This window comes from Uranotaenia lowii, chromosome 3, assembly GCF_029784155.1.
Source record: "Uranotaenia lowii strain MFRU-FL chromosome 3, ASM2978415v1, whole genome shotgun sequence".
Classification (NCBI taxonomy): Eukaryota; Metazoa; Arthropoda; class Insecta; order Diptera; family Culicidae; genus Uranotaenia; species Uranotaenia lowii.
In genome coordinates this window covers 167,577,594-167,591,403 of record NC_073693.1, presented here as the reverse complement: position 1 = coordinate 167,591,403, position 13,810 = coordinate 167,577,594, and the positions used below count along the sequence as shown (strand labels likewise).

At 37.8% G+C, this 13,810-nt stretch overlaps 1 protein-coding gene across 3 annotated transcripts in view; it reads right to left on the bottom strand.

Annotated features, from left to right (window-relative positions):
* Positions 1–3,848: 3,848 nt before the first annotated feature.
* Positions 3,849–13,810, bottom strand: part of LOC129755048 (homeotic protein distal-less) — a 166,390-nt gene continuing 156,428 nt past the window's right edge. For all 3 annotated transcript variants that reach the window (XM_055751353.1, XM_055751352.1, XM_055751354.1), the window contains exon 7: positions 3,849–5,901. In XM_055751353.1, coding sequence (XP_055607328.1) covers positions 5,883–5,901 — 19 coding nt within the window. In that variant the 3' untranslated portion in view covers positions 3,849–5,882. The remainder of the gene's footprint in view (positions 5,902–13,810) is intronic.

Here is a 13,810-nt window from a genome sequence, read left to right as displayed (position 1 = left end):
CGTGGTATGTGAACAGCCCCTTAGGTAATGTAGGTAGGGGAACATGCCATATTATGCGCCACCTAAGCTAATCGCTGATTTTCTATGTATTCCACGTACAAATTGTGCAAATGGGTGCAATCGTTGAAGAAAATTGTTTTCTACAAATGCCTATAATTTTTTATAACTAAAATTGCTACAGTTGCTTCAAAAACTTGATTTTTAAAAACCTTATTCAAAGCCACAGAACAAAAATCTGTTGCAAATACTTGCCGCTGTGTATTCAATACGCGCGTAGCAGCCGAACACACCCGAAAGCAACCGAAGACCGAAAGCACACCAATACTTACAAACACTTTGAATGAAAATAAAATCAAAATGGACTAATCAAAATTAAAAAAAAAATAAAAGTAGATTTTTTGGGCTGAATTTACGCTCAAAATAAGGATAAAGACTTTTTGTTCATTTTCAATGAAAATTGGCCTTTTTGAAAAATTAATGCTATTTTCAGCTTACTACGATTGGCGCGTTATAACGAGCGCATGGGCCGTGATAGAACATACCCATAAAAAGCATACCATAGCGTTCGGTATAATTTTTTAGCATTAAATCATTGTTTAGATTCTCCTCTATCGATGTGTCAGAAAATATTGTCTTATTCGTTTTTCTCTGCTTGGTGACACCTTATTGAAAGTGTTTTAAAATTTAGATCGAAATGAAGAAAAACCTAAATTGTTTATTTATTGTTTATTGTTTATTGTTTTAAAAACCATCTGACATAGTTATCTTAATGATAAACTAAAATTAAGGTTACATGAATATATTGCACGAACGATGATGTTTCTAATTATTATTTCTCAATTCATTACTTAAATAAGATTCAATCCGTCGTTTAAAGGTTGTTGTACTTACATTGAAATCAAAAAGCGTATAAAATCGTAGAAAGCTTATTTTTGCGGAACGTAAAGGGTCGTTACTACCATACCGGGTGCTTCTTGATTCTAGTGAAAGCCAGTCACGATTTCGCAGAGATCTTTCAGGGGCATAGATGTTACATCGAGAAAGAAGCCATGAACAATCGATTTCATTTCGTAAAACCTTCGCCACGAACAGTGACTGGCCGATGGCATGACGATCCGAGAGTGTGTGAAGTCCCAGTAAAGCACAACGCTGTGCATATGTGGCAGGTTTAGAAGGTTCTCCCAAGGCAACTCCCGAAGAGCATATCGTACGAATCTTCTTTGAATTGCTTCAAAACGCGCAATCCACACAGCTTCAAATGGCCACCACACTAGGCTTGCAGATTCTAATGTTGAACGAACCAAACAGCAGTATAGAGCTCGCAGGCAGACAGGATCAGTGAATTCTTTGCTCAAACGTAAGATAAATCCCAGCATCCGGTTAGCTTTCTCGATAGTTGCAGAGTAGTGGTGCTTGAAAGTCATATGACTGTCTAGAATAACACCAAGGTCTTTAATTTGGTCTACACGATGCAATTGTTCGCCCAGAATATTATAATCGTGCACGAAAGGTTGTTTCCTGCGTCCAAATGTTATGATACAACACTTAGCAACACTCAAAACTAGAAGGTTGGCTGCACACCAGTTCACTACTGTATCGAGGTATTGTTGTAATTTATGGCAATCAGTAAGGCTGTTTATAGTCAGAAATATTTTCAGATCATCCGCATACAGGAGTACTCCACATCCAACAAGAAGCATGTTAATATCGTTGCAGAACAGCGTAAACAGTAATGGGCCCAAATTACTGCCTTGTGGTACCCCTGAAGTTGGAATGAAGTCGATTGATTCAGCGGAGCCGATTCTGACAGCTAAACGACGGTTGGTTAGGTAGCTCCTAATCCATACACACAGTCTTTCGGAAAATCCTAAATGTTGTAGTTTCTTGAGCAAAATTTCGTGATTCACTGAATCAAACGCGGCAGTAATTTCAGTATATATGGCATCAATTCGCTTGCCGCCATCGATATTGGATAAACAGAATGATGTGAAAACTGCAAGGTTTGAGGTTACTGATCTTTTGGGAAAAAACCCATGCTGGTTTTCAGAAATCCAACTCCGGCACGAAGAAAACATTACATCGTTGACGATCCTCTCCAAAACCTTTGAGCAGGCAGCTAGCGATGTGACACCTCGGTAATTACGCACATCCTGTTTGTCACCTTTTTTAAAGATAGGGCTCATGAATGATCTCTTCCAGATGGCAGGAAATTTTTGTTGTTCGAAGGACAGGTTGAATATGTGAGTGAGTGGCTTTACCAGTACGGCGCTACACCTTTTAAAATGCACGAAGGTATGCCATCTTTACCGGCTGAGGTAGAAAACTTCAAATTATTGATAGCATCAATAACCATTTCTTCGGTAATAGCGAAGACGTCAAGGTCTAACACATCTCTGGGTAATAATGTTACCGCTGCATTGATTTCGTCTGTACTTAACGATTGTATCGGGAAAACACTGGAAAAGTGGTTGGCAAAGAGATTACATTTCTCGGCGGAAGATTTGGCGGTTCTGTCTTTTAAATGAAGCACCGCAGGTAGACCAGACTCCTTCCTTTTGGTGTTAACGAACTTCCAGAATGCTTTGGGATTACGGCGAAGGTTAGATTGTGTGCGATCTAAATAGCGACGATAGCAAAGGCGATTGTAGATTCGATATCTTCTGGTAGCATCATTCAATTTTGTTTTTAAAAACGGGCAGCGGGAGCTACTAAACAGTCGTAGCCATTTCGATCGAATATGTTTTAGCTGTTTTAGGCGATTATTTGTCCAAGGAGGTCTGAGAGGAGGTCTTACCAGTGGTACAGAATTATCGAAGACTTCACTCATAATGGAGCAGAATGTACTCACAGCCATATCTACATCAGCACATCTTTGAAGATTCGTCCAGTCAATCTCGGATAACGCTCGGTTCAATACCTCATAATCAGCACGACGGAAGTCACGAGCGGATGCGTCGAAGTCCTCAATAAAAGCTACAGGATTCGGAAACGAAATATCGAATTCAACCGGAGGATGATCTATGGGAACAACAACTTCATTGGCCTCGATGATGGTGCTGATCAAGATGGACTCATCGGTGAAGACTAAATCCAGCGTTCGATTGTGAAGGTTCCGTACACCATTACGTTGATGCATTCCATTCAAAATAGTTCCATCCACTAAAGAGGCACTTGCCCTACTTATCACCGATGAAGGATCGATCAACAAGTTGTTGCCTTGACCAGGGATCCACAATAATTGAGGTTGGTTAAAATCACCAAGGAAAATTACACCAGATGAAGGATGTTGCAATCTAGCTTCGGATAGAGCATTCACATGAAGATCTAGAATGGAGATATCCTGGCTTTTTTCGGGTGGAATATACGCTAGTCAGATTAAAAACGAATGATGTGCATAGGACACTTTCACCCACAAGTTTTCGATGCTACTGGTATTCCCAATTGTAACGATGGATGAGCTAAGTTTTCTCGAAATAGCCACGAGAACTCCTCCACCCCGTCTGCGCATGCTGTTGGAAATACTTCTGTCGCAACGAAACACAGCGTAATCTGAACAAAAAAGTTGACTTTAAATTGTGAAATGATCACGACACAGGAGCATTTTCAGGAAAAAATTCATACTTGCCATGACCAATCACAGCATTAAGAACCAATTGGTAATATTTTGCAGGCTTAAAATGTTTCAGATTCTTCAAAACAAGGGTGGTGCGTATTAGCCACATGGGGCGTTATATGAACTTTTCCCCTATACGTTTCCCGTTACTTTTCCTCTATTTGTCATCAAGCTCAAAACTGTTTGTTGACCACAAAGAAAACGTTCGGATAGCAGAAAAAAATCAACACAATACTTCAATTTTTATAATAATAGTTTAATACCGTCTTTCGAATTTTCCAATGTACATTCACAATCGTTACAAGGTTTTTTTCTCATTATAATATAATTTTAATTATTATCTCCATAATAGAATAATAAACAATTCCTTAACTCCTACTCACACGACCGAATTTCTCGCAGAGAATCGGGGGGGATGGATTCCCCTTTTGCGTTCGCTAGTGGGTTTTTTGTTTTGTTTGTTTTTTTTTATGTGTCTGTTCTCAACTCAATAATTGTTTTTGAAGGTTTTTATTTTTCCATAGAAAATTTCCCATGCATGTACTTTTTGCTTTCGTCTGTCGATTAAATAATAATTCGAAAAACCAAATCTATTACTCTTTGCATCCAAAATCGAATCTTATGCTTTAATTCGTGCCTACCAGTTTTTTTTCGTTTTGCTCACCGATTATTTAAATAGTTTTGTTTTTTTTACAATTGTTTAACTTACTTTTATCCTTGTATTTTTGTTTGATTTTGCGTTTATCAATTATGTTTTATTCTCAAGTAGCTTATGTACACAATTGTATTTAACTTTCTGCAGTTTAATTTTGTTTTAATTTAATTACCGACTAATCACAATCGTCACTTTCGTGTCCAGCTTAAATTATTAGTACTTTTGCAAAGCAACTTCGTCTCTGTCTCTCATTCACTATCTCACTCGATCTGTCTCGCTCACACACTGGGGTCACTCAAAACTCATCATCAACGGACGACGAGTGATTCGTAAATTCGTTTTAAATTCGCTGTCATCCTTGTTTCTCCTGTACAGATTCCTTGCCTCCTAGTTCGATTGAGAAAAGCTGACTTCCTAAACCTGTTTCTGTTTTTTTTTGCGAACAAGTTTTTTCTTTTATTTTTGTATGTACATTAACTTGCACGTTATTTTTTCTTCGATTGAAACTTGTCCATGGAAATTGCTACTTAATACAATATAGTTTGATTCATTTGCTATTTCTGTTTGTTTTGCTGTTTATTCACCTGTCTTTGTGGGTTGATTTTCTGTTTTCTATGTTCGTTCTGTTGGTGCTGTGATTTATTTTTGTTTTATATTCACTATAATCGGTAGATTTTGTAAAATGCTAGGTTCGTATATCAGTTATTGTGTTTTCCTTAAAAAGCTTTTCTCTCTTTTTCACTTGATGGCAGCAACAAATAGGTATGGGGTAAAACAAAATCAACAATGGACTATTTTGCGTGCTTTGTTTATGATAAAATGCCAGCAGTTTCAATACTTTTCTTGCTAACAGTGCGGCAATCGGAATGCTCGAAATGGAATGTTTTGGGGGTTTCGATCACCAGTATTAGTAAGGATTTTTGTTTCGAAAAGGAAGTTTGTTCAGCTTTTCATTTTGACGACAAACCGAAACAATCAATATAAAGTAATACAATTTGATTTAAGTAAATTCAAACATGTGTTTTTTCTCCCTGGCGCAAAAAGTAAGGATTTTCCTTCTGGGTGCGTTTGGAAACAAAGAAAGGTTTACATTACGATTAACACTTACGGATATTGCACAAAGCTCTTACTTCTCTCAAGCCCATTTGCACTACATACACCTAAACCGCACCGCCGACGGTCGTCATTCCGGGATGTTCCACCCGAATGTTCTGTTGCGATGTTCTGGGGTATTTTGTATCATGAAACTCGTTAAAATTCAAGTGCACGCGTACGCGTAACGATGCTCGTCGTCGTTTGCCGAATATCGGCTCACATCACTAGCTGCTAGCGTCTCGCCACAAGCCACAAACTTGCCGGTGGAAGTAGCTTTCCTTTTTTGTTTAAATTTTCACATTTATTCGCTTCTAGTTGTTGACACTTTCATTCAGTAATTGAACGATCACTCAAACCATATATTTTACCAGGTTCGAGAAATCGCAGGCATTTACTGGCTTCCATGCACACTCGCTTAGTTTGCACCCGATATTTTGTTCTTGTGTTTTCTGTAGTTTTGAAACTTTTCCCTATTACTCACTAAGAATAGTTAAAATTATAATTTACATTCTCGTTTTGTTAAACCGCTGGCCACACGCTGTCGGGAGAGAGTAGAAATGAAAAAGGTTAGAATATTAGTTGACTAAGAACGCTTCCAATATTTAATATCGCAATGGATGCCAATTCACATAAGCTTCTTATGACATGCCTTTGCAAAGGCATTTACTTTCAGAAGATACGCAAATGTTGTTTGTTTTTGAGATGAGAAAATATTGGTAACGAATGGAATTACAATTTTCGAAGGATGTTCCACGATTTTTACACGGTTTGATATCAGTTTCTATTCAAATGGTTATCAGTTGTTTTTAAAACACTTCATTAAACATGTTATTCTCACTAAGTTGAAATCTCAATTTTAGGCTACCTGGAGAAAAAGTTAGATGGCATATGCAATCAACGCGTTTTTTTCTCTACCAGCAACTTTTTGATACTTTCAATCGATACTTTTCGTATTTTTCAATAAATCTAGAATTCAAAATAACTTATAGGTTTGGGAGAATCTTCTACAGAAAGACAAGGTTATCAATAGGTTATCCAAGGGTAGCAAAGATTGAATGTGGTGAAAAAAGGTGATGAGAAAAAATCGTTGCAAAGATAGTTGTAAAGTTTTTTCTTCGTAAACATACAGGGTCCGGCAATTGAACTGCTACATTACTTCAACAGTAATTATTTCGTTGCACACGAAACAGTATTGAACGACCCCTCGTCGCTTTGTTAACATTAAGTCTAAGCTATCATTGGATGTAAGTGTTACTTTTGTAATCAGGTGTTATCCGCAAAAAAATGGATCTCGAACAGAAACGTAGCGCTGTGGTTGCCTTGTTCCTAGCTGGCAAACGGAAGAAGGACATAGTTCGAGAGCTGTCCGATATGAGCGTGTGCAGAAGTTTTGTATACCGTACAGTAAAAAGATACCTGGAGACCGGAAGTGCCAAAAAACGGTATGGTGGGGGGCACCGACCTACTGTGGTGACACCTGCCATGGCGAAAATCGTCTAGAAGCGCCTTGAGAGAAATACTCGTCGTAGTGCCACTAAATTGGCAGGGGTTCTCAACATATCGGGTCGAAGTCTCCGTCGGATCCTGAAAGATAAACTTCAGACCAAGCCCTACAAGATCCAAAAGGCTCGAGACCTCACGGTGAAGCAGAAAAAAGAACGGGTAAAAAGGGCGAAGGCGCTGCTGAAGAGGGCCGCGGAAGGAAGGTTCAACCGTTGAAGAATATCATGTTTACCGACGAGAAACTCTTCACCGTACAGCAGTTCGTGAATAAGCAGGACGTCAGAGTTCGGTTTGCCAGACAGATGACGAAGCAATGCCGACTTGCTGACGGCCATCCGGCGACAGAAATCAGCATCGGTGATGGTTTGGGCCGGAATCACCAGTGATGGCCGGACTCCGCTAGTTTTTGTCCCTGAATGAGTGAAGATCAACCAAAATACATATCGGGAACTAGTTCTACAGAATGTCGTCGAACCGTGGGCACGTCGACATTTTGGTTCCAGGGATTGAGTTTTCCAACAGGACTCGGCGCCGGCGCACAAAACGAAGAAAACCCAACATTGGATTGCGCAACATTTTCAAGGTCTTAAATGAAGGTTACTCTTTCGAGAGAGAAGTCACTCACGTATTCGTAGACGTGAGGTTAAAGCTTATAGCTTATATATACGTTTGACGTCCTCCTGAAGCGCAACACAATCCAATATCGAGTCAATGGTCCGGTAGATTTCAAGGTCATCTGCAAACAGCAGTTTCGGGGACTGAAGGAATGTTGAAATCACGAAGACAAGCGGTCCAAGATGACTACCCTGCGGAACACCAGACGGCAGGTCGAACACGGAGGAGTGAGTTCCACGAATGTTTATAAAGCCTTGACGGATTAGCAAATACGAATACGGCCTTTTAGTTCCCCACTCGGGAAATCCATATCGATCAAGTTCGTCTCTTACGATTCTGTGAGGTTCTTTGTCGAAAACCTTAGCGAAATCTACGTATATCGAATCTACTTGCAGTTTTCTACCTGTTGCAGAATGCCAATCGCTGTCATTAGGTTTGTAAAGATTGATCGTATCTCGATGAACCCGTGCTGGACATTGGTGAGTATTGGAGTGGCTGCTGAATAGATTCTCTCGTATATCAGGACTTCTAACTAGCACTTTGGAAAAGCAGCAAAGAATCGATATTGACCTGAAATTCACTACACGATGAACATTTCTTTACTTATGTGAGTGAGTGAGCTTGATGTGATTTTCCACGGAGTAGGAAATGTACCTTCTGAAATCGATCGATTGAAAATCATGCACAGCGGTGTGACAAGCTAGGCAGCTATTTTTAGAACAAGCGATGGCAACAGGCGGCGGCAACGCTATTCAAACCGTATGGAGCACATCTCTCAGATTTCCCCTTTTTTTCCCTCGTTTTGACAGATTTAAGCTTTTTTCCTCAGATTTAAGCTATCGTCTCCTATGCTCTCAAGGCAAAAAAAGCTTAAATATGAGGAAAAAAAAGCTTAAAAACGAGATTTACGACCACTTATCCAAAAGATGTTGGTCACACGATACATAGACAAATCGTGTAACGTTGCCGCCGTCTGTGTTGGAACCCCATCTGGCCCTATGTGGTTTATCTAAGGCAGGCGGCGGCAACGCTATTCAAACCGTATGGAGCACATCTCTCAGATTTCCCTTTTTTTCCCCTCGTTTTGACAGATTTAAGCTTTTTTCCTCAGATTTAAGCTTTCGTCTCCTATGCTCTCAAGGCAAAAAAAGCTTAAATCTGAGGAAAAAAAAGCTTAAAAACGAGATTTACGACCACTTATCCAAAAGATGTTGGTCACACGATACATAGACAAATCGTGTAACGTTGCTACCGTCTGTCTATAGGTGGGAACAAGAGTACCCTTGCACGAGTGTGAGAATCAGTTTTTTCAATGTTTTGATTGCTACGTCACAAACGTTCATGAGCGCCTCGACGTTGAAGTCGCCAAGTCGACGGCATACAACGTTTCATGTAATTTCATAAATCACAACCAAAGCAACCTTTCATTTACGCTTTTTCTTTCTGACGCACAACATGGCGACGCTTTTCTTCTAAATAATAAACAAGTTTATTTGCGTCCCAAACATTCCTCCTAATAAGTAGGGGGGAAAACCATATAACGCCCCATGTGGCTAATACGCGCCACCATTGTTTTGAAGAATCTGAAACATTTTAAGTCTGCAAAATATTACCAATTTGTTATAAATGCTGTGGTTGGTCATGGCAAGTATGAATTTTTCCTTAAAGTGCCCCTGTGTCGTGATAATTTCACAATTTAGTTTTTTCTTCATTTTGATCTAAATTTTAAAACACTTTTAGTAAGGTGTCACCAAGCAGAGAAAAACGAATAAGACAAAATTTTCTGACACATCGATAGAGGAAAATCTAAACTATGATTGTATGCTAAAAAATCATACTGAACTCGCCAAGGTATGATTTTTATGGGTATGTTTTATCACGGCCCATGGGCTCGTTATAACGCGCCAATCGTAGTAGGCTGGAAATTACATTAATTTTTCAAAAAGGCCATTTTGAACGTTAATTCAGCCCAAAAAATCTATTTTTCCTTTTTTTTTTTTTAAATTTTGATTAATCCATTTTGATTTTCTTTTCAGTCAAAGTGTCTGTAAGTATTGGTGTATTTTCGGTCTTCGGCTACTCTCGGGTATGTTCGGCTGCTTGGCGCGTATTGAATACACAGCGGCGCGTATTTGTTACACAGTTTTGTTCTGTGGCTTTGAATATGGTTTTTAAAAATCAAGTTTTTGAAGAAACTATAACAATTTGAGTAATAAAAAATCATAGGCATTTGTAGAAAACACTTTTCTTCAATGATTACACCTATTTTTAACAAAATTTGTACGTGGAATACATAGAAAATCCGCGATTCACTTAGGTGGCGCATAATAGGGGATGTTCCCCTATTCATGGCTACATTTGGGTGCTTATAACTTGACTCTGTTATGGCGTCGCTTTAAATCACAATCGTTCATAAACAACTGTATGGATACAACGAACTAATATTTAAACTTTTGGTTGTCCCCACCTATAGATAAATTCTGTTATCTTATTTTAATCGCCGCCGGGATATATTCTTATTTAATTTTTGGCATTTCGGCGAGTTGTGAAAATTCAAGGTAGAATATTTAGAAAGAACATGAAAGTATTATAGATGCCCGGTCGGACACAATCTCATGTGTTCGACCCGTCCGTGTTTCAATGTGGGTAGGAATGCGATGGGTTTCTTCATCGCTTCCTATCAACATTGAAACGGCGCGCGGCAAAGAATCACGCAAGTAGTTCAAAAGCTGTTCACAAAACAAAAGCCCTGCTCACATTTTCACCAACTATTCAATTTCTCGCTAGTCAAAGCTAGTCGCTCTAGCTTTGATCTTTCCACCTATAATACTTTCATGTTCTTTCTAAATATTCTACCTTGAATTTTTAAAACTCGCCGAAATGCCAAAAATTAAATAAGAACCTATAGATAAACAACATAGATCTGAAACACCCCGCAAGTTATCGTCGATTCGATAATTGCAAGCTCCTGCTCGGTGGTGGCGTTCACTGGTAAAAACCAATCTGCACTTATCTGTTTTTGGCAATGTGCAGCTCAAAACGACTTTCAGAGGGCACTGCGATCAAAATGATGATGTTAGGAATTCAAATGTCAAAAAGCGAGGTACCTATTCTTTCCAAACGCGAGAAAAAATTCTAAATTTTCGGTATTAAATGGAACATTTCTTAACATCGGATCGAAGAATATGATAAGAAAATTAAACTTTTATATCAGAAATGTTTAAAAAAAACATTTTTAAAGTTAAATTTTCGTTAAATTTAAGTTTCCCGAACGGAAAATGTGATGTGGCAACTTTCATCAGCCGAAAGATTTGTCTGGAATTAGTTTTACAAACAAGCAACTGCCCTCTACACAAACATCACATTCCAAGTGTTAGGGAACGGTGAGTGTGTTAAGGGACACATGATCAGGCTCCTCTAAAACTAAACGGCAGCTGAAGAAATCGAGGTTTTGGATACGATTTGGGTATGTTCGAAGCATTTTCTGGTTTTTTTTTTCATTAACCCACAATTACTATCCGTAGTTCCGACAATTTACTTGAAGGTGAAAGTCGTTCCGAGCATGATTGTTAAAAGAATTTTCCATCTGCCAAGAACATTACTGCATAGGAAAAATAGACGATACCGAGTATGAAGATTGCAAATTGAGAGCTGATCCAGGAACTTTGCTCAATTGCTTTTTCAGAGCATTTGGTCCTGTTGATACCTACGGTTTCAGATGCATGCAGCAGAACCGTTTTTCCGGATCGGGCCGATCCATTAGCGGAACATATTATTTCACCGCGACGAAACCAAAACAAAGTGTTTCGGTTCCTCTTGCTTTGTCCAATTCGCAATTGATGATTGCAGAGAACAATAGGATGGTGATGATGATAACAGTACAAATGTTTAAATCATCACATGGTCAAGAGAGATTTCTCAAACTAGTTTCGTGGTAACACAACAGTGTTTCCAGAAATAATGAGTAGTAATCTCATTTTACTTCTTGAGAAATGAGAACTTTCCCGGTTAGGGAATATGAGAAGTGGAAAGTGCCAAATATTTAGCTATCGCTAATGTAATGTGTAGTTATTTCAGGACTTGACGAACAAAGTTGAATAAAGATAACTCTATGGGGATGAATAAACCAATTGAGGCCCTTGCAGCCAAAAGGGTATAAGCACAGAGAACAGACATACAAGCTAGCCCACGAAACTTGTGTAAAATTTCCAACGATAGTTTTGAAAAAAATTTCTGTTTCTTTTGGCTGGGCCTTTTCGAAAACTGGCCACCTGAAAATTTGATTTGTAACTTTTGAACGGCACAATAGATTGCACTATTTCAAGTCAATTTCTAACGTATTTTTTTAATGTCAGCATTTGAAATTTTACACACTTTTTGGAAGATTTTTTGTTCGAGCTTGTACGTCTGTTCTCTGTGGTATAAGTGACAAAATGGAAAAAATCGAGATAACCATCTAGAACGAATCCTTGACTGTCAATCTTCATATACTATTTTAATCATAATTTTATTTCACTATTTTGCTATGTTTAGATCTCGTTGAAAAAATCGTGCTTACTGAAATTTCCTTTTTGTTTGGAGCCAAAGGGGTATAAGTGCTGCACTTATACCCCTTTGCCTCCAAAGTCCATTAAACTGATGTACTTATACCCCTTTGCCACCAACCCTAACTTGATTTCATGAAAGTAATGTTTTTTCATCGGGACCAAAAAATTTTAAAATTAATGTAATTCACTTTTCTTTTGAATAGCTGATGATGTTTAAAAATTTACCATCAACTATGATTCAACTGATTGCATTTAGTGATAATTCTAGTAGAAAAAAAAATTAATATATTTAATTATTTTTTCTATTTCAATAACAAATTAGCGGATCACAAATTCCTGATTTCTGGATATATGAAGTGTGTCACGGATGAAAGGCTTATAAAGTACAAAAAAAAAATATTTGTACGAGATAATTGGGTTAATATTGAAGCGCCTATCGTTAATTTACTGTAAAAAACCAACTCAGAGTGACCGCAAGTCCCATTCCAATACCCAATTGATTAGGCAAAGACGTACAAAACACGTGGTGATTGGAATTTAGTGGAAAATACCTTTCACGAATTATTATAAATTAATCTTGATGAAAAAAACGTTGTTTGGAGAGATTTAGTAGAAGTTGCCAAGACCAGGTCGATCTTCAGCCTTAAAATCTCTTAACCTACTGTACCAGAGTATATTTCTCATCAAAACAACAAAAAATATATTTATACGAAAACAAATTGACTCTTGCAGCAATGAATATTTATGGTTTCTTACCCATATAAATAAGATCAAAAAACCTGGATGTGAAAATTTGTTGGTGGCAAAGGGGTATAAGTGAATTTATTTGGTGGCAAAGGGGTATAAGTGCATGTGTTTGGAGCCAAAGGGGTATAAGTACCAAATTTAAAAAATATGTATCGCCTCAATAAACGTCAAATAAACGTTGTTTTTTGGGAAAATGTTGCAAAATGCTTTGTTTTTATTTAGAAAAATCATTCACATGAAAAAAATTTATTAAAAAATATCTATGGAATTTACTGGAACACAACGAAGTTCAAGTGCTTTTTTCTCGAAATCAGGTTTTATGCACTTATACCCCTTTGGCTCTAAGGGCCTCAATTGGTTTAAAATACCAACAAAAAAAAAAAGATAACTCTACTCCACCACTGAAACCTGCGTTTTCAACAGGTCCCTGATTCAAAATTTGGAGCAGTTGTTTTCAATTTGAGAGCTGTAGTAAAATTTGAAGATTTTAGATGTTTTTTTTTGTAAAAATGGATTGTCATTATCTTTATTTTATAAAAATGTTTCTTCCAAGAGAGGGATCTTTTTTGGGAAGCTCAAGAAATGAGATCTCATTCAGAAACATGTTCTTCCGTCTTACCTTTAAAATCTTTAGGAAAGTTTGCTATTCAATTTAAAAACCAAAACTAGAGTTTATGAGAAGAATTTTAAGTTTAAATAAGGAATTCTAGTTACATAATAAAGCATTCAAAACGATAATGAAATTAAAACAAGGGACCAAAAAATCAAAAATGCTGGAATAGAAATTTTTAAAATGACGAAAATGACAAAGAAAACGAATGACAAAAAATTACAAAAATGAGAAATATGACAAAATAGACAAAAATGACTGTTCTGGAACGAACGAGCTCAATTGAACCACCCTTATAATAGAAAAGGCTCAGTAGCAGCATCGCCATGCTGCTAGCATTAACGGTTGGCGTTGCGCGCCAAATTATCATCGGTTTTCCTCGGGCCTCGGGTTTTCTGAAGGGTCCAGCCAAATCCAGCCCAAGG